This window comes from Diorhabda sublineata, chromosome 6, assembly GCF_026230105.1.
Source record: "Diorhabda sublineata isolate icDioSubl1.1 chromosome 6, icDioSubl1.1, whole genome shotgun sequence".
In the NCBI taxonomy this organism is placed as follows: domain Eukaryota; kingdom Metazoa; phylum Arthropoda; class Insecta; order Coleoptera; family Chrysomelidae; genus Diorhabda; species Diorhabda sublineata.
The window spans coordinates 35,413,190-35,433,570 of NC_079479.1; the positions used below are offsets into that span (position 1 = coordinate 35,413,190).

The 20,381-nt window shown below is 30.9% G+C and overlaps 2 protein-coding genes across 6 annotated transcripts in view; both read left to right on the top strand.

The window, feature by feature from the left end:
- The first annotated feature begins 302 nt into the window (after positions 1-302).
- Positions 303-11,533, top strand: LOC130445887 (peptide transporter family 1-like). The gene is made up of 16 exons (XM_056781775.1): positions 303-311; positions 367-445; positions 791-932; positions 1,032-1,118; positions 4,913-5,184; positions 5,244-5,326; positions 5,374-5,559; positions 8,498-8,684; positions 8,739-8,857; positions 9,091-9,270; positions 9,497-9,600; positions 9,663-9,809; positions 10,187-10,301; positions 10,767-10,895; positions 11,121-11,228; positions 11,301-11,533. Exons 1-16 carry the CDS (start codon positions 303-305, stop codon positions 11,484-11,486), a joined length of 2,133 nt encoding a protein of 710 aa, XP_056637753.1. The 3' UTR covers positions 11,487-11,533.
- Positions 11,534-11,973: 440 nt separating this feature from the next.
- LOC130445097 (peptide transporter family 1-like) overlaps positions 11,974-20,381 on the top strand; it is a 31,598-nt gene continuing 23,190 nt past the window's right edge. The window contains exons 1-2 of one of the 5 annotated variants that reach the window (XM_056780601.1): positions 11,974-12,187; positions 16,101-16,147. Coding sequence is in view for 4 of the 5 variants with exons in the window: in XM_056780596.1 (XP_056636574.1) it covers positions 12,844-12,859; positions 16,101-16,147 (63 nt within the window). In the remaining variant the exon portion in view is untranslated. Of the gene's footprint in view, positions 12,188-12,784; positions 12,860-16,100; positions 16,148-18,818; positions 19,563-20,381 lie in introns of those variants that run through there. The other 4 variants (XM_056780596.1, XM_056780599.1, XM_056780598.1 and 1 more) reach the window with 4 other exon arrangements.

The following is a 20,381-nucleotide window of genomic DNA, read 5'->3' on the forward strand; positions in this document are numbered from 1 at the left end:
CTTCAGCTAAATAGGCGCCAAATCGGACCAGAAACCGGACTTTTAACCGGATATTTCCATCTAAGACATCAGGCTTCAAGCCAAAGCGCCTGATCGGCTTCTCAAATGACCTCGGACTGCGGTGGCTTCAAATGGGGCGTGTTTGAACTATGAACTATGAATTTGTCTATGGAATCGCTTCGATTTTTAGCGACGAAACGCCATCTGGAGACAGAGAAACAACTAGAAACGTCAAATTACACTTTGACAATTACGTTTTGACACGTGTCTAATGTAGTTTTACCGTTTATATCCGCACCCCTATGTATCAGGTAAATAATTTTCGTAAACTGGTTAAAGGTAAAGTGGACAGCTCAATTTTTTTAGGAATCGTTCAATTCCGTCGCCATATTATGCATAATAGCCACGGAATTTTGCGAGAGATTCGCTTTTTCCGGCTTAAGAAGTAAGTAGATTGAATCCATATTGAAATTCGATCGGTCCCGATTCACCCCCCGCGAGACATATCACCGAATAGTTTTTACCGACACGTAGCGGGTTTTTCTTCGATATTTTTGAAGCCGCAACCTTCCCCGTCGACTGTTGCGTCTTCGGACGCGGTTCATCGACTGCGCTCCACTCGGATCATCGAAATACCGTGACATTTGACGTATAATCTGTCGAAAGTTGGTACTTCGTAAACGTCATGTGGATTTGACAGTTCCAACGCCGTCTGTGCGTCAGTTTTAGTGACTTATCGACTTTTGGAATACGAATATTCGGTTTTTGCATTGATCCGAATAATTTTTAGCGATTCTATCGATATATCTGCGAAACGTTTTATTATTGTCGGAATGTACGTCGACCGTTATCTACCATGGCTTTCTGATGGTGTGTTATATTGTTCCAATGGCTGGAGCTATTTGTGCTGACGTGTATTTTGGGAGATACAGGTAAATTTGCACTTTGTTTTTGAGTAATTCGATTTTTTACAGATTTTATTCATTCGCGTTTGACATTTGTGTGTTGTATCCGTTGATTGTTTCTTCCAGGACTATAAGGAACTTCGGGATTGTTTATTTAATAGGACACGTGCTTATTTTTATTGCTGCTGTTCCTATAATCAGTATATACCCGGCGTAAGTAGTTTTTTTAAACGAAATATTTATGATAATTATAGAAAAAAATGATTAATTTGATTTTGTGCCTATAGTGATATTTTTTTTCGAACTCCTCGTATGAAAAAACCCCTTTCTACAGAAATTTAGCAAAATCTGAAAAAATTTTTTCCAATTTTCATAACAAAGGGGGGTCCTTTGAAGTCTGGACTTTTGTTTGACAATTTCTAACTTTTTGTTGGATAAGTCGCTTTGTATGTACACGGGGGGGCTGTTGTATTTTTTTTATGATATTATCGACGTTCCTCTTTCGATTTTTTTGTATTACAACGTTGCCAAACCATAACTGTGGATGCTATAAATTTATATAGTGTTATTTTTCGAAAAAAGTTTATTTCAACTTTAACCCTGTATATTTTCGAAAAATATGAAATTGAAGCAATCCAATGGAGAGTCACTTAGATACACGTTTTCTCTATCGATTCATGTCAAAAATAAATCGATATCTCAAATGGTTTCCGAGATATAGAACTTTTTATACGAGCGTGTCAAATTTTTTTCCCAAATTTTTGGATTTTTCGAGATAATTTTTAATTATACATTTCTATATCACAAAAATGCGAAAAACTATGGTATATCATGTATTTTTCTCCGAAAAATTCAAAAATCTTGTTAATTTTCAGAATAAATGTATAGTTTTCCGGGAAATTCAATTTTCATGAATTTTCCTCAATGTTTCGCTGATAATAACTTTTTTTTCGAAAAACTGATATTTTTTTCGAACTCCTCGTATGAAAAAACCTCTTTCTACAGAAATTTAGCAAAATCTAGACAAATTTTTTCCAAATTTCATAACAAAGGGGGGCCCCTTTGAGGTCTGGAATTTTGTTTGACAACTTCTAACTTTTTGTTACATAAGTCACTTTGTATGTACAGGGGGGGCTGTGGTATTTTTTTTATGATAGTATCGACGTTCCCCTTTCGATTTATTTGTATTACAACGTTGCCAAACCATTACTGTGGATTCTATAAATTTATATATTGTTATTTTTCAAAAAAAGTTTATTTCAACTTTAACCCTGTATATTTTCGAAAAATATGAAATTGAAGCAATCCAATGGAGAGTCACTTAGATACACGTTTTCTCTATCGATTCATGTCAAAAATAAATCGATATCTCAAATGGTTTCCGAGATATAGAACTTTTTATACGAGCGTGTCAAATTTTTTTCCCAAATTTTTGGATTTTTCGAGATAATTTTTAATTATACATTTCTATATCACAAAAATGCGAAAAACTATGGTATATCATGTATTTTTCTCCGAAAAATTCAAAAATCTTGTTAATTTTCAGAATAAATGTATAGTTTTCCGGGAAATTCAATTTTCATGAATTTTCCTCAATGTTTCGCTGATAATAACTTTTTTTTCGAAAAACTGATATTTTTTTCGAACTCCTCGTATGAAAAAACCTCTTTCTACAGAAATTTAGCAAAATCTAGACAAATTTTTTCCAAATTTCATAACAAAGGGGGGCCCCTTTGAGGTCTGGAATTTTGTTTGACAACTTCTAACTTTTTGTTACATAAGTCACTTTGTATGTACAGGGGGGGCTGTGGTATTTTTTTTATGATAGTATCGACGTTCCCCTTTCGATTTATTTGTATTACAACGTTGCCAAACCATTACTGTGGATTCTATAAATTTATATATTGTTATTTTTCAAAAAAAGTTTACTTCAACTTTAACCCTGTATATTTTCGAAAAATATGAAATTGAAGCAATCCAATATGGAGAGTCACTTAGATACACGTTTTCTCTATCGATTCATGTCAAAAATAAGTCGATATCTCAAATGGTTTCCGAGATATAGAACTTTTTATACGAGCTTGTCAAATTTTTTTCCAAATTTGTCGATTTTTTGAGATAATTTTTAATTATACATTTCTATATCACAAAAATGCGAAAAACTATGGTATATCATGTATTTTTCTCCGAAAAATTCAAAAATCTTGTTAATTTTCAGAATAAATGTATAGTTTTCCGGGAAATTCAATTTTCATGAATTTTCCTCAATGTTTCGCTGATAATAACTTTTTTTTCGAAAAACTGATATTTTTTTCGAACTCCTCGTATGAAAAAACCTCTTTCTACAGAAATTTAGCAAAATCTAGACAAATTTTTTCCAAATTTCATAACAAAGGGGGGCCCCTTTGAGGTCTGGAATTTTGTTTGACAACTTCTAACTTTTTGTTACATAAGTCACTTTGTATGTACAGGGGGGGCTGTGGTATTTTTTTTATGATAGTATCGACGTTCCCCTTTCGATTTATTTGTATTACAACGTTGCCAAACCATTACTGTGGATTCTATAAATTTATATATTGTTATTTTTCAAAAAAAGTTTACTTCAACTTTAACCCTGTATATTATCGAAAAATATGAAATTGAAGCAATCCAATATGGAGAGTCACTTAGATACAAGTTTTCTCTATCGATTCATGTCAAAAATAAGTCGATATCTCAAATGGTTTCCGAGATATAGAACTTTTTATACGAGCTTGTCAAATTTTTTTCCAAATTTGTCGATTTTTTGAGATAATTTTTAATTATACATTTCTATATCACAAGAATGTGAAAAACTATGGTATATCATGTATTTTTGTCCGAAAAACTCAAAAATCGTGTTAATTTTTAGATCGAATGTATAGTTTTCCGGGAAATTCAATTTTCATTAATTTTCCTCAATGTTTCGCTGATAATAATTTTTTTTTCGAAAAACTGATATTTTTTTCGAACTCCTCGTATGAAAAAACCTCTTTCTACAGAAATTTAGCAGAATCTGGAAAATTTTTTTCCAATTTTCATAACAAAGGGGGGCCCTTTTGAAGTTTGGACTTTTGTTTGATAACTTCTAACTTTTTGTTATATAAGTCGCTTTGTATGTACACGGGGGGGGCTGTTGTATTTTTTTTATGATAGTATCGACGTTCCCCTTTCGATTTATTTGTATTACAACGTTGCCAAACTATAAATGAGGATTCTATAAATTTATATATTGTTATTTTTCGAAAAAAATGTATTTCAACTTTAACCCTGTATATTTTCGAAAAATATGAAATTTTAGGAATCCATGTCAAAAATAAATCAATATCTCAAATGGTTTTCGAGATATGGAACTTTTTATACGAGCGTGTCAAATTTTTCTTGGAATTTGTGAATTTTTTGAGATAATTTTTAATTATACATTTCTATATCACAAGAATGCGAAAAACTATGGTATATCATGTATTTTTCTCCGAAAAATTCAAAAATCATGTTAGTTTCCGGATCAAATGTATACTACTCGGGGAAATTCAATTTTTCTCCGATAATAATTTTTTTTCTATAAACTGATATATTTTTCGAACTCCTCGTATCAAAAAACACAATTTCGGCAGGATCTAAAGAAAATCTTTCACAGTTTTCAAAACAAAGGACATCCGGTATTGATCTCGTTTAAAACCCATTGTTGCCAAGTCTTGAAATTGTATCAGTGTCTGTCGTTTTAATTTTTTTCTTTCGACATTACAATTATTCAAAATAACTGAAAAAAAATACAACTTGGCAACTATGCACAATACTCGCTAATATCTATGATCTCGTTTATAACGCTGGTAAAATCATATACCGGTTGTCCCAAATAACTTAATGAATGTTTTCAATCCATAACATCATTCGAACTTAAATTACAAGATATCAAAATATATTATTCGACTAGAAAACGTTGTCTCAGCCGAATATTTAACATTGACGTTGGTTTTTTCCAATTTTAGTTTATTTTTCTTCGTCGGTTTGACGCTGATAGCGATCGGAACTGGCGGTATAAAACCTTGCGTAGCGGCGTTCGGCGCCGAGCAATTCAATCTGCCGGCCCAAAAGGACCTCCTCATACATTTTTTCTCCGTATTTTATTTCACGATAAATCTGGGCGGGTTCGTGGGTATGACCTTGACCCCCGTACTGCGGAAGGTGTCCTGCTTCGGCGACGACACTTGCTACGCTCTGGCCTTCGGATTCCCAGCCGCGCTTATGATCCTCTCAATGCGTAAGTACCGATTCCGCCCGCCCGCGACCAAATATTCCGCCCCCCTTTTCGAATTTCAGTTCTGTTCGTCGTCGGCAAAAATTTCTACAAACTCAAATCGCCCAAAAAGAAAATTTTGGTGGAATTTTTGAAGTGCGGTTGGGTGAGTCCGTTTCTTAATTATCGATAACGATAAAAATAAAAATTCAGTACGCTGTGACGTTTAGATTTAGGACGGGGACGCGTTCCAGTCATTGGTTAGACGTCGCCGAAGATAAATTCAATCATCAACTTGTCGCCGATATGAAGATCGTATCTGGAATATTGTTTTTGTTTGTGCCGTTGCCGATTTTTTGGTCGCTGTTCGATCAACAGGGATCCCGGTGGACGTTTCAAGTAAATTAAATCAATTTCGATCGTTATTTGATTGTACGAGGGTTGCTGGTTAAGTTTCGATATGCCTCGTGGATTTTGTTCAATATTTTGGAGTCGTCACCTCGTATATTTGTTTCGGACAATTTTTTTTCCATGTATAGCGACCCTCGTATACTAAATAAACGTTCCTGCTTATAAACAGAGGCGTATTAAGGGACGAGTTGTGTCAAATTAAATTCGTAATTAATTTTTTCCATATTTATAATTCACTGAATTTATTTGCGATCTCAAAACTTGTATAGAAACCCTCGTATACTATATAAACGTTCCTGCTTATAAACAGAGGCGTATTAAGGGACGAGTTGTGTCAAATTAAATTCCTAATTAATTTTTTCCATATTTACAATTCACTGAATTTATTTGCGATCTCAAAACTTGTATAGCGACCCTCGTATACTGAATGAACGTTACTGCTTATAAACAGAGGCGTATTAAGGGACGAGTTGTGTCAAATTAAATTCCTAATTAATTTTTTCCATATTTACAATTCACTGAATTTATTTGCGATCTCAAAACTTGTATAGAAACCCTCGTATACTATATAAACGTTCCTGCTTATAAACAGAGGCGTATTAAGGAACGAGTTGTGTCAAATTAAATTCCTAATTAATTTTTTCCATATTTACAATTCACTGAATTTATTTGCGATCTCAAAACTTGTATAGCGACCCTCGTATACTAAATGAACGTTACTGCTTATAAACAGAGGCGTATTAAGGGACGAGTTGTGTCAAATTAAATTCCTAATTAATTTTTTCCATATTTACAATTCACTGAATTTATTTGCGATCTCAAAACTTGTATAGAAACCCTCGTATACTATATAAACGTTCCTGCTTATAAACAGAGGCGTATTAAGGAACGAGTTGTGTCAAATTAAATTCCTAATTAATTTTTTCCATATTTACAATTCAGTGAATTTATTTGCGATCTCACAACTTGTATAGCGACCCTCGTATACTGAATAAACGTTCCTGATTATAAACAGAGGCGTATTAAGGGACGAGTTGTGTCAAATTAAATTCCTAATTAATTTTTTCCATATTTACAATTCAGTGAATTTATTTGCGATCTCACAACTTGTATAGCGACCCTCGTATACTGAATAAACGTTCCTGATTATAAACAGAGGCGTATTAAGGGACGAGTTGTGTCAAATTAAATTCCTAACCAATTTTTTCCATATTTACAATTCAGTGAATTTATTTGCGATCTCACAACTTGTATAGCGACCCTCGTATACTGAATAAACGTTCCTGATTATAAACAGAGGCGTATTAAGGGACGAGTTGTGTCAAATTAAATTCCTAACCAATTTTTTCCATATTTACAATTCACCGAATTTATTTGCGATCTCAAAACTTGTATAGCGACCCTCGTATACTAAATGATCGTTCCTGCTTATAAACAGAGGCGTATTAAGGGACGAGTTGTGTCAAATTAAATTCCTAATTAATTTTTTCCCATGTTTACAATTCACCGAATTTATTTGCGATCTCAAAACTTGTATAGCGACCCTCGTATACTAAATGAACGTTCCTGCATATAAACAGAGGCGTATTAAGGGACGAGTTGTGTTAAATTAAATTCCTAACCAATTTTTTCCATATTTACAATTCAGTGAATTTATTTGCGATCTCACAACTTGTATAGCGACCCTCGTATACTGAATAAACGTTCCTGCTTATAAACAGAGGCGTATTAAGGGACCAGTTGTGTCAAATTAAATTCCTAATTAATTTTTTCCATATTTACAATTCACTGAATTTATTTGCGATATCAAAACTTTTATAGAAACCCTCGTATGCTAAATAAAGGTTCCTGCTTATAAACAGAGGCGTATTTAGGGACGAGTTGTGTCAAATTAAATTCCTAATTAATTTTTTCCATATTTACAATTCACTGAATTTATTTGCGATCTCAAAACTTGTATAGAAACCCTCGTATACTAAATGAACGTTCCTGATTATAAACAGAGGCGTATTAAGGGACGAGTTGTGTCAAATTAAATTCCTAACCAATTTTTTCCATATTTACAATTCAGTGAATTTATTTGCGATCTCACAACTTGTATAGCGACCCTCGTATACTGAATAAACGTTCCTGCTTATAAACAGAGGCGTATTAAGGGACGAGTTGTGTCAAATTAAATTCCTAATTAATTTTTTCCATATTTACAATTCACTGAATTTATTTGCGATATCAAAACTTTTATAGAAACCCTCGTATGCTAAATAAAGGTTCCTGCTTATAAACAGAGGTGTATTAAGGGACGAGTTGTGTCAAATTAAATTCCTAATTAATTTTTTCCATATTTACAATTCACTGAATTTATTTGCGATCTCAAAACTTGTATAGAAACCCTCGTATACTAAATGAACGTTCCTGCTTATAAACAGAGGCGTATTAAGGGACGAGTTGTGTCAAATTAAATTCCTAATTAATTTTTTCCATATTTACAATTCACTGAATTTATTTGCGATCTCAAAACTTGTATAGAAACCCTCGTATACTAAATGAACGTTCCTGCTTATAAACAGAGGCGTATTAAGGGACGAGTTGTGTCAAATTAAATTCCTAATTAATTTTTTCCATATTTACAATTCACTGAATTTATTTGCGATCTCAAAACTTGTATAGAAACCCTCGTATACTAAATGAACGTTCCTGCTTATAAACAGAGGCGTATTAAGGGACGAGTTGTGTCAAATTAAATTCCTAATTAATTTTTTCCATATTTACAATTCACTGAATTTATTTGCGATCTCAAAACTTGTATAGAAACCCTCGTATACTAAATGAACGTTCCTGCTTATAAACAGAGGCGTATTAAGGGACGAGTTGTGTCAAATTAAATTCCTAATTAATTTTTTTTCCATATTTACAATTCACTGAATAGGCGTCTCATATGAACGGAGATATTCTTGGACCTATCGACGTCGCTCCAGACCAAATGCAAGTGATTAACCCCGCCCTAGTACTCATAATAATCCCCATATTAGACAGGGTGTTCTACCCTTGTTTTTCTCGATACAATTTTTTGCAAAATTCCTTACATCGAATGGCTTTCGGAGGTTTAATTGCAGGTAGATTACGAATATTTTCGAATAAATGCGAAATTTTTCATAATAATGTTGTAGGTGTCGCTTTTTTTTCGGCGGGTGTTTTGGAATTAGTTCTAGAAACGACTTACCCTCGTCTGCCGGAAAAACATCAAGCCGCCGTTAACATTATCAACACTCTACCATGTAATCTCAAGGTAATTTGACTGTTAAATTCAATTGGATCATTTTTTTGGCAGAAATAAAAATTTGATCATCAGAAACTTCTCAAATATCCCCTAAATGCCTCCATTTGCTCATACGTGGTTTTCTAAATCCATTCTGACGCGAATTAATGCTACGGCTATACAGATTTGTTTACATCAGCGACTTTTCGATCTTTAATGACCATATCTCGTAAATTTATTGACCAAAAAGTGAAAAATTATAGGTTACAAACCCTTTCGACGATATTCAGATGGTAAACGCAGGCCACATTATTAGATTTAATAATATAGTTTGTTACAATCATACCTCGTATAAGTTGTATGTCGAAGCGCCGTTTTTTTGCGGAAATTTAGAAATCCGTAGACGCAGGTTCGAAATGAACGTGGTATGTTTTGAATACCAGGTAAGTTAATTAGTAATAGTAAAAAAAAATGTTGTTCTCCAATGAAATTTCCATGTCAGAAAACATAATTTTCATAATTTTCCATTATTTGAATTATAGAAATATAGTATAAATTTTTTTAAAGACGGACCTGTATAAAATTTCGACAGTCGTTATTCCTATAAACGTATTGGTTCATTGAACTAAATCGAAAACCATCGAATATTCACTCCTATTAACATTGTAGATCTATTCGATATTTATTGGAATCGATCAACAGAACGGTGTTCAATCATTCGTAATCGATCCGGTAGATTTCAATAAATCATTAAATGGCTATCCAAGAATCAGGTAAAATGGCAAATTTTCGTTAATTATTTATTCATCTCATAATAACTGAGGAATAATTTTAGAATTATTTATATAAGAAATACAAATTATCTACATAATGTAACGGTGTCTTTGAAAAATCAAATTGGAACACAGGATATGTACTTTGTACCGAATTCAGATCGTCCAAGCGTCGCGAAAAGTGCGTACATGGAACTACCACACGGAGTGTAAGTTCAGGGTACACTTTATTATAAACTAATAAGAGTGAATTAATTTCAAGTTGGTTATTCTGTGGATTTTTGATTTGATTTTTTTGTTGTGTTGATTTTTTACTGCTTGATTTAAAAAGAATGTAAAATAAAATTCGAAATTTTTCTATTTTTTCATTTACACAATAATCCTTATATATGGAGACATTCCGCCGCTTCCAAGAATGAACACAATCCTCGCCATAGAGAAATATTATTCGTATAGAGGTTTCACTAATATCTTATTAAAATAAAAATATATCGGCGACGTTTTTAAATTATAGAAACAGTTATTTCATATTCAAAGGGGAAATTAAGCTTGAGTGACCTAAAAAATTGGACTAATTTAATTTTAGGTACGAATGTCAAATTAGTAGTACAGAAGAAAAAATACTCTATGAAAAACTATTCCATTTAGCCCTTGGGGGAGTGTATTCTTTGGTTATAAGAGAAAATAAAGAGCAAATTGGAGTAAGCAGAATCTTTTTACACGTAAAAAACGCTTTAACCTCAAATAATTCATTCAATTAATGTTCATTCATTAATTTATATCCTGAATTGATTTCATTTACAATCCTACGTTGCCATTTTCTCGTTCCGGATAGTTCTAATGGACATAGAGTAAATAGTAAAGATACAGAGAGTGAGATAAGAGATTGTACCGAACGGCTAGCAGAGAGAGAAAGATCATTTTTCTCTACTCTATTCTGTTTATATCGAAATGACATGAAAGTTTCGAGTGGTAAGAGAAGAATAATCAATTTGGAATTTATTGACGACTAGAAGAACTTATATATTACTCACTCTATCTTTATTAATTTCTCTATGCTTATGAATTAGATGTTTTGTCATTTCGATGTATAGGCAACTATTTTTACACATGTTTAATTGGTTGCATACATTTCTCAATATTATTAATTCAATGTTTTTCTTTAGTTTGTTAAACTTTTTGCGATGGCCGTACCTAATACTGTGAGCATTTTATGGCAGTTGCCTCAGTATTTTTTAATATCGGTTGCGGAAATTATGTTCGGAGTTGCCGGACTGGAATTTTCGTTTACGCAAGTGAGTTTATTTACCTTTCGAAACACGAACAAACAAAAACATTTTCACAATTGAGAGTATTAACTCTTTAATTGTGTGAAAAATAAATTTGATGATAATAAAAGATAATTTAAAACATTCTATTTGTATTTTTAATTCGTAATCAGTAGGAATTTCGAAATGGACAAATTAAAATTTGTTTTTATACATATATCATTCAAAATGGTTTTTTTATATAACTTTTAGGCACCTAGAAGTATGAAAACAGTAACGATCGCTGGTTGGTACTTATCTGTAGCTGTGGGTAACCTCCTGGTTACTGTTATAACGCAATTAAATATATTTAAAAGTCAGGTACTTGTTATCCAAGCCGGTCCTGGCGATTTACTGTCATTTATCGTAGTTTTGACAGATTATTTATTTTAGGCAAATGAATTTTTTCTTTTTGCCATATTAATCGTGGCTGATATGATGGTTTTTATGGAAATGGCGTCTCATTATACTTTCGTCACGATTAAAGAATCGTCGACAACAATCACAACAGGATGTACAGTTACAGACGAAATAATACCATTTATTGAATCTATTGAAAGCGATAATTCGAGCGAATGATTCTATAATTGTATTGATAATGAAATAAAACGATACTTTTTATCATTTCAAATTGTTTATTTTCTACATCCTGTAATTTTTGATATTAGTATCAATTTTGTACCTCAACTATTCATATCTCTAAATAAATATTAATCGATACTTCGTCTCAATATAAGACCATAGATAATTTAAAAGTTTAGGGAGGATACATACAACACTTGTTGCTAGTTGTAAAATTGGTTGCATAATATTGAAGTCTTCAATTATTAGAATCGATTTATATATTGATTGTTATAATCGATGTTTTATTTACGTAATGTGGTAGTAATAAACTTTGAATTCTATATATCGTCGATTCGAAACCTGCTAAATCCGTTTTTGATGTGAAATGACTTCTGAATACCTCCGAGAAAAAAAGATACTTCAAATTAAAACTGACAGTGTATGAAAAAGTATAATGAATAAAACTAAAATTAAATTTTCGCGGCTATATCTAATGTTGCCACCATTTTGTATTTAGTTTTTGTAGCTGTCACTTAGTGCTCTCAATAATTAACGGTTTGTGTAGTTATTCCGAGTTCGTGTAATTATCGAAAAAAGATAAATAACGACAATAACTGTGTGGTTTTGTTTTTGTGAGATTTATTGTTTCTAATTTCTACTAAACTGTTTTTGTTGATTCAAAACAAAAGAAGAAGAAAAGTTTGTGCTTCGTTTCCGTAAGAGATTTGATGATAGTTTTTTTTAATTGATTGATAATTTGTTTAGTTATTCAATTGATAAACACAATATAACAAAAACAGTTGTTATTTTACATTTTGCTTACTAGACTTCTAGTACTTCTAGCTAAGTAACGAAAAGTTTTTTGTTTCTTCTGTAGAAATACTTTAAAGCGATTTAGCAGGTTTACAATGAGAAAATAATAATTTTTACTACGTTGTCGATTAAATTATAATATTTCAATATTTGATTATATATTTTCTCACAAGATATCTAAATGTTTATTATTGCAGTTCTTGTTAGATTGATAATATTGTTTTGTTTTCGAATTTATAGACAGAGCCGTACTACGTATATTTTTATTCTATTTTATAAAGAAGAATTTTAGTATCCTACTATACTTGATGGAGGCTTTATTTATACTAAAGAAAAAAATAACCAAATTTAAAAGAAGGTCACCTTGGACATAAAGTATAACAATCCTATTCGTATTGATTTGAAATGCGGTAATAAAATTCAACAATAGCATAAGTATTTGCCCCTCCCTATTTGTATACGCTGATAAGATTGATAATATTAATAGAAACTTTTTTATTTTCACAGTAAGTTCAATACTCTACAGGGGAGTTGAGTGTTTTTATTTATAAAAAAAAAAATGGAGGAAAACAACGGTATGTTTTTATTAAAAACAATATTCAAGTTTTCTGTTTCATATTTTCGTATAATTTCAATGAAAAATTCTCAAAGCATTGGGTTCAAAATCTCACAAGCCGCAAATAACATAATTGGTTGTTGTTTTTGGTATTAAATGTGAAATATTCAGTCTCCTTTGTTCTATATAAATTGTTTTTATTGTTTTATTAGAAATAGTACTGATAATGAAGTTCTAATAGTACGTTTTGACCACCTGGCTTCTCTGTAGTGGTGAGACCTTACATACCTATGTTGGTAGAGGCCACCATAGCTCTAAACTGCAAGCACATCGTCCAATAGAGCTCAGAGAACCGCGAGGTGTTTCATAACAATAAGAAATTTTTTATAAAGAACAGAAATTTCATTATTTAAGGTCCCTTTTCGATTGAGATTTTTTTCTTACCAAAAAAATATACTCAATAAAAACAAAGACCTCTCATTATGAAGATGGTTTTGAGATATTAAAATCAGAAAAAGAAATCTACAGTTTTCGCAATTTAAATCTGTTACGAATTTATAGAAACGATTTAGTTGACCTGGATACGACCCTGTTAGACCCCAGCTGATTATTCTCGTGTGTCGTTAGCGACCAGCAGATTTTATTCAGTCGAGTCAATTAGCTATTCTTCTTAAACGTTTTTATATGATTTTCTCGATTATTCGTTTTGATTTTAGGTTTTTATTGATTCGAGTTAATTTCAAAAAACTGGTATTTTCGAGTTATATAACCGCGTAGATAAATTTGGTACATAAAAACGTGAAACGTTTTTACGTTTCAAAGTCCATTACGTCTTAAGTGATTTTGCACAATATTCGCAATACGACGAAAAGTTGATTGATAAAAATTGATAGGTTCATGAACGAATATTGGCCTTAATTTTATATGACCTGAGATTAAATCCCGTTTTATTAAATATAAATTGAATATTTTAAAAATCGTTGGCCCAGTTGTGAAATTAATCAAACATAAATATTATGTAACTAGGTGTTATTTCATTTCGAATTATCAAAATTGAATAAATAATAATATGCTTGTAAACTGTACATATTTCTTGGATTTTTAATTTAGCCGCGTTCCTCGTCGATAAAGTCGAAACCTTTTCGCGCCATTGAGGCATTGCATCTTCATATATTATTTAGGGTATATATTCATTTAGATTTTAGAATAAGAGGAAAGGGAGATATTTGAACGAAATAAATTGTTAGATTAAAGAATAAGCATTGGGTAACGCCCTTTTCTAAAATCAGGACATTACAACCCAGTGTTGGTTGGTCTCTTTCACAATCGAGGCCATAAACTCCCGATGACAGTGAACGGTGACGGATGACAGGGTGAAAAAAATTAGGCGCCAATTATTACGGTCATAACTTTAGTTTATTGCAGTTTACATATATTTAATAAGTGATAAAGTGCAATTTCACCCTTAATCTTACCCACCAGAACCCGCAATAACTATAGTTTCTAATAAAGTTGTGTACATAGTGTAGGTGGATTGTAGGAAATGGAAATGCATTTTGTTTTGCAAAGAAAAACGAATGTTTATTTTGTTTTAAAGTTTTTATTAGATAATAAGAAGAAAAAAGTGATGTTGTTCTAATGATTATAAGATTTATGATCGTTCATTACATACAGGGTGATTAATTAGTGTGATAGTGCGTTTATTGTCCTTTCGAGATATGGTTTAGAAAATTTGTTATAGTCGTCATTAGTCCTCGAATTTTAAAATTCTTTACAGAATTACAAGTTTTTCCATATTTTTTTCAATGAAATACTCTATATTTTATTGCATCTTTACTAACAAAAAGTAACAAGTTCAATACTCTGTATAATGTGAAAGAAATTCAATAATGGAGAGCCAAAGCTTTCAAATAGTATTAAAACTTTTGAAAAATTATTTATTTAGTTAATAATCTGATACAGAGTGAATCAAAGTACTAATTTACATTATTTTCTGGGTTATAATATTGTAATGGAGAAGTCGAGCTGATTCCAAATGTGCAATAAAATGTTTTAAATTTACTTTGAAATGTCACAGCATTCTGGAACACCCTGTGAGATTATAAATAATTTTGAAATGTGAAGACTGATGATGAGATGGCTTAACAAATGTTTTAAAATATTTCATAAAATTTATAATGGGATCATTACATCAAGTTTGATTGATTAACTTTTGAGACTTGGATTATAATCAATACATTTCGATATTATAGATTAGATCTAAATGAATGTTTTGTGTAATTTACTTTCAACATTTATATCAAAATATCAATAGTACATTGTGAAAACGATATGATATGTATTCATAACCACTTGACGATATCTAATTTTGCAATCTAAATTGAAATTTTCAAAAAAACAATGAGCCCAATTGTCTCAACGTTGCAGCTGTCATAATACCAACGATATTGCAGTACAGCGTTGCCATGAGGTTTTAGAAAGGACAAGTAGAAATTTCATTTTAAATAACAGTAGACGATTCATAAATATTATCCAGCATTCAATTCTTTTATATAAACTATTGTAATAAGCAATAGAAGTCAATATTTAGTACACGACGGGCCTATCTGAAGGCTCAACGTCCATTGGCCGTCCACAATGCTACTATGAAATATATTTAGTTGTGTTAGAAAACGGGAAAAATTTTAAGATATGGCAACACTGTTTTACGAATTAACTTAATTATTCAATTGTTACGAAACAAACACTAGTTTCCGATTACAAGTATATATTCAACTAACTTTTGATATACTATTAATTTTAATTGTAAACATTTTAATATTAATAAGAATTAAATTACATTGTACGCCAATGCAAATATTCCACCCGACATAATCAACCTTGTACTAAATGCTTTAGAATTTACTATCGTTTCTCAATAATTTTTTAATATCAGTTACGTCAATTTGTGAAAAGGTTATCAAGTTGTGCTAAATATTTAGCATAATACCTGAATTTAATTGCAAATTTTATTTTATACGTCGAAATAAATACATTTTTGACATAGAAATGATTCCTCTATTTCTCATTGAAGAGACCTCTATGTTTTCCCTTCATCTATGTCACTATATCCCTGTCTTTGTTTGATAAACGAGTAAGATAAAGATAGAAGATCATTACAATTGTTATTTGTTTATTATAGTCGCGCCAATTTTCGTATAATATAAATATAAGTATAAACAGTTTTGTTCCGTAGTTTTGAAAATAGAAAATTTTTACAGGAACCGAAAATGGATATTCTCCATATAACACCGAAGAATATAAAGAGGTAAATTGATTTGTTATTTCTAAATATCCAGTGGTATTATCAAAATGGCGGTTATGATACTAGACTATAATTTGCAAAATTTGTTATAAAGGTCGTTAAAAACACAACTACATGAATATGTTTATGAAAAAATAATTTTTAAGATCTGACGCAGGTAATAATATATGCTTGAATGTCAAGGTTATATATACATGGGGAATTAGAAATAATTTATGTATAAGGGATAGGGTTAGATAGGTTATATTCATTTTGTTTTTCTTTGTGAATTATTGGAATTATTTTGAGTTCTGATCGAATGATAACCACGCTAATTATTTTTTAATTGCAACATTAGTTATGCATTATTGAAATTCAACTATAAGAGGTCATTTACTATAAACAATGTCGATAGTTGGAAAATCGGTATTATTTTAAAATATCTGCATCAATGTTTTGTAGCTTGTTACATTCTCGGATATTATACAGTGTTGTTCAAATTTATACAGGGTTAAACAAAATGTTGGGTTTGTAGATAAAAATTTATGTAAAAGTGATAAATTCAATATTGTTTAGTTAATTTACATATGAAATTGGCTTTAGTTTGAATTCTGACTTGAATAAAGTGTTGACCCGATTTGTAGCCGACTGTAGTCTGGGTTTTTCGTCATGACAATACATCTGTTTACACACTCGTCTCTATTTAATAATTTTTCACCAAAAAATGCCATCTTACGATAAAAGGAGGAGGGAGCTGTCGGCCATTTCCACAGATGGGCGGGGTTAAAGTTATTTTTGCGACCTCCCTCGTTTATCAATCAAAATTCTTTCTCTTAAAACTTCAGGGTTGCACTGTTAACGTTTTATTTCTTTGATATTCTGTTTAAAAATATCAAATGGTGATAAGTGATAATAAAATTTGCTTTTTCAGCAGTATAAGAATTGCGTCTAATTTTCCCCAATATTATTGATTAGTTTCATAATTGCACAACTCGCTAAATTACTTTCTGCACAATCTTAATTGTGTAGTAGTTTAATTAAATGTGGAAATACCCAGAAATATGAACGACCGATAAATTTTTTTTTATATTACTGGTTCTACTGACACGTTTAGATCCGATAAATACCGATGTATTTTACGAGGGTTGTCTGAAATTTTTCCGAACTCAATCTGATTACCAATGTCAGCGCTTATCCAATTTCCGAGTATATTGGATTTAGAAAAGTAATTAAGTAAGAAAAATGCATTTTCTGATGAAACTGATTGGAGGAAAGTCATCTTTTGACAAAATTTATGTTGGGAGGCAATTTTTTTATCAAAGTCAGGATGGAAAACCCAATTTTTTAATGTTTATAACGAGAAAACGCAGTTCTTCGATCAAAATCAATGAATGAGAGCCATCTTTTGACAAAATTAAAGTTGTGAGACAATTTTTCGACCAAAATCAATGAATGAGACCCACCTTTTGACAAAATTAAGGTTGTGAGACAATTTTTCGACCAAAATCAATGAATGAGAGCCACCTTTTGACAAAATTAAGGTTGTGAGACCATTTTTCGACCAAAATTAATGAATGAGAGCCATCTTTTGACAAAATTAAGGTTATGAGACAATTTTTCGACCAAAATCAATGAATGAGACCCATCTTTTTACAAAATTAAGGTTGTGAGACAATTTTTCGACCAAAATCAATGAATGAGACCCACCTTTTGACAAAATTAAGGTTGTGAGACAATTTTTCGACCAAAATCAATGAATGAGACCCATCTTTTTACAAAATTAAGGTTGTGAGACCATTTTTCGACCAAAATAAATGAATGAGAGCCATCTTTTGACAAAATTAAGGTCGTGAGACAATTTTTCGACCAAAATTAATGAATGAGAGCCATCTTTTGACAAAATTAAGGTTGTGAGACAATTTTTCGACCAAAATTAATGAATGAGAGCCATCTTTTGACAAAATTAAGGTTGTGAGACAATTTTTCGACCAAAATAAATGAATGAGAGCCATCTTTTGACAAAATTAAGGTTATGAGACAATTTTTCGACCAAAATTAATGAATGAGAGCCATCTTTTGACAAAATTAAGGTTGTGAGACCATTTTTCGACCAAAATAAATGAATGAGAGCCATCTTTTGACAAAATTAAGGTCGTGAGACAATTTTTCGACCAAAATCAATGAATGAGAGCCATCTTTTGACAAAATTAAAGTTGTGAGACAATTTTTCGACCAAAATCAATGAATGAGACCCACCTTTTGACAAAATTAAGGTTGTGAGACCATTTTTCGACCAAAATTAATGAATGAGAGCCATCTTTTGACAAAATTAAGGTTGTGAGACCATTTTTCGACCAAAATTAATGAATGAGAGCCATCTTTTGACAAAATTAAGGTTATGAGACAATTTTTCGACCAAAATCAATGAATGAGACCCACCTTTTGACAAAATTAAGGTTGTGAGACCATTTTTCGACCAAAATTAATGAACGAGAGCCATCTTTTGACAAAATTTTTAGAATATTGTGATGTTTGTCCTACCACATCGCATTTATTACAAGGAAAGTGATGTTTTTAAATTATTTATAAACGTAATTTTTTGTTTTCTATTATATTCATACCTAAAATAATTAAAAAAAACGAAACCTCTTCGTTTTGTTGATGAATTTTATCGTTTTCACTAATCTAAAGATGTTTATCTATTAATGCAACACCCTGTATACTACATTTCTATAAATTCTCTATTTTCCATACACGATTTTTAGTATTTCACCGTTTTTTAAAACCAATTCATTGTTTTATCGCATTGATGTCATTTTAATCTATTTTTCGAATATTGTGATGTTTGTCCAACCAGATCGCATTTATAACAAGAAAATCGATGTTTTTATATAATTTAAATACGTAATTTTTTGTTTTCTGTTATATTCATACCTGAAATAATTGAAAAAAGTAAAACTGGTTCGTTTTGTTGATAAATTTTATGATTTCTACTAATTAAAAGATTTATTTTTGTTTTAAGACACCTGTAAATTGATAATAATTTTTACGACATTTCCGTAATCACAATAATCTTTCATAATTTTAAGAGCAGATTTACTTTTCGATTGCCACAATGGATGCGGTTAACCGAATTGTTGTAGCAGGGACTTGTCAGTCAGTCGTTTACCAGAGTCGAAGGTAGTAAATTTATTTGTTTCTTGACGAATCACCGCCTCGATTCGAAAGTTTCACTGACAATTACAAAAAGAATGATGCAATCATAACATTCGTGCGACATATATACAAAACTACCTACCGAAATATAATATAGTGCGAGTTTTTTTCTATCTAACATTATTGTGATACGAAAACTTTTTTTTGTTGAACAATTAGTTGTCAGTTGTGTTTTTATATTCATTTTTAATATATTCGAGAGATGACATTGAAAAAGGAACAGGTAAGGTTCGATAATACGTACAAGTTATGGAAAAATCGTTACCTTTTTTTAACGAAAATTAACTTCGCGCTACCTTTTTCGATTGTAAATTAATATATGTTTATATTTTTAATGTTTAATCGAAATTTCTATGGCTAAAAACACTTTTGTCAATATAAAATGATCGTATCTACATACGGGGTGTTCAAAAAGTTGATACATTAGACGATAAACACGTGATAAGTATTTTTCTTTTCTTTTTCAAGTAATCGACAGTTATGTTCTTTTATAAAAAAAAAAAAGAAAATTCCAACGATGTCCGACTTTATTGTTGAAGTATAAGTCTAGTTTTAAATAATTTGTGTAAAATCGTTACCTTTTTTTAACGAAAATTAACTTCGCGCTACCTTTTTCGATTGTAAATTAATATATGTTTATATTTTTAATGTTTAATCGAAATTTCTATGGCTAAAAACACTTTTGTCAATATAAAATGATCGTATCTACATACGGGGTGTTCAAAAAGTTGATACATTAGACGATAAACACGTGATAAGTATTTTTCTTTTCTTTTTCAAGTAATCGACAGTTATGTTCTTTTATTATTAAAAATAACAAAATTACAACGATGCCCGACTTTATTGTTGAAGTATAAGTCTAGTTTTAAATAATTTGTGTAAAATCGTTACCTTTTTTTAACGAAAATTAACTTCGCGCTACCTTTTTCGATTGTAAATTAATATATGTTTATATTTTTAATGTTTAATCGAAATTTCTATGGCTAAAAACACTTTTGTCAATATAAAATGATCGTATCTACATACGGGGTGTTCAAAAAGT

What these genes read in the sequence shown, in the direction of transcription:
- LOC130445887 (XM_056781775.1), top strand. An exon ending in ATAATCAGTATATACCCGGC is followed by an intron (nt 1,119 to 4,912) that starts GTAAGTAGTTTT and finishes TTCCAATTTTAG; the next exon opens with TTTATTTTTCTTCGTCGGTT. An exon ending in TGGTATGTTTTGAATACCAG is followed by an intron (nt 9,271 to 9,496) that starts GTAAGTTAATTA and finishes TTAACATTGTAG; the next exon opens with ATCTATTCGATATTTATTGG.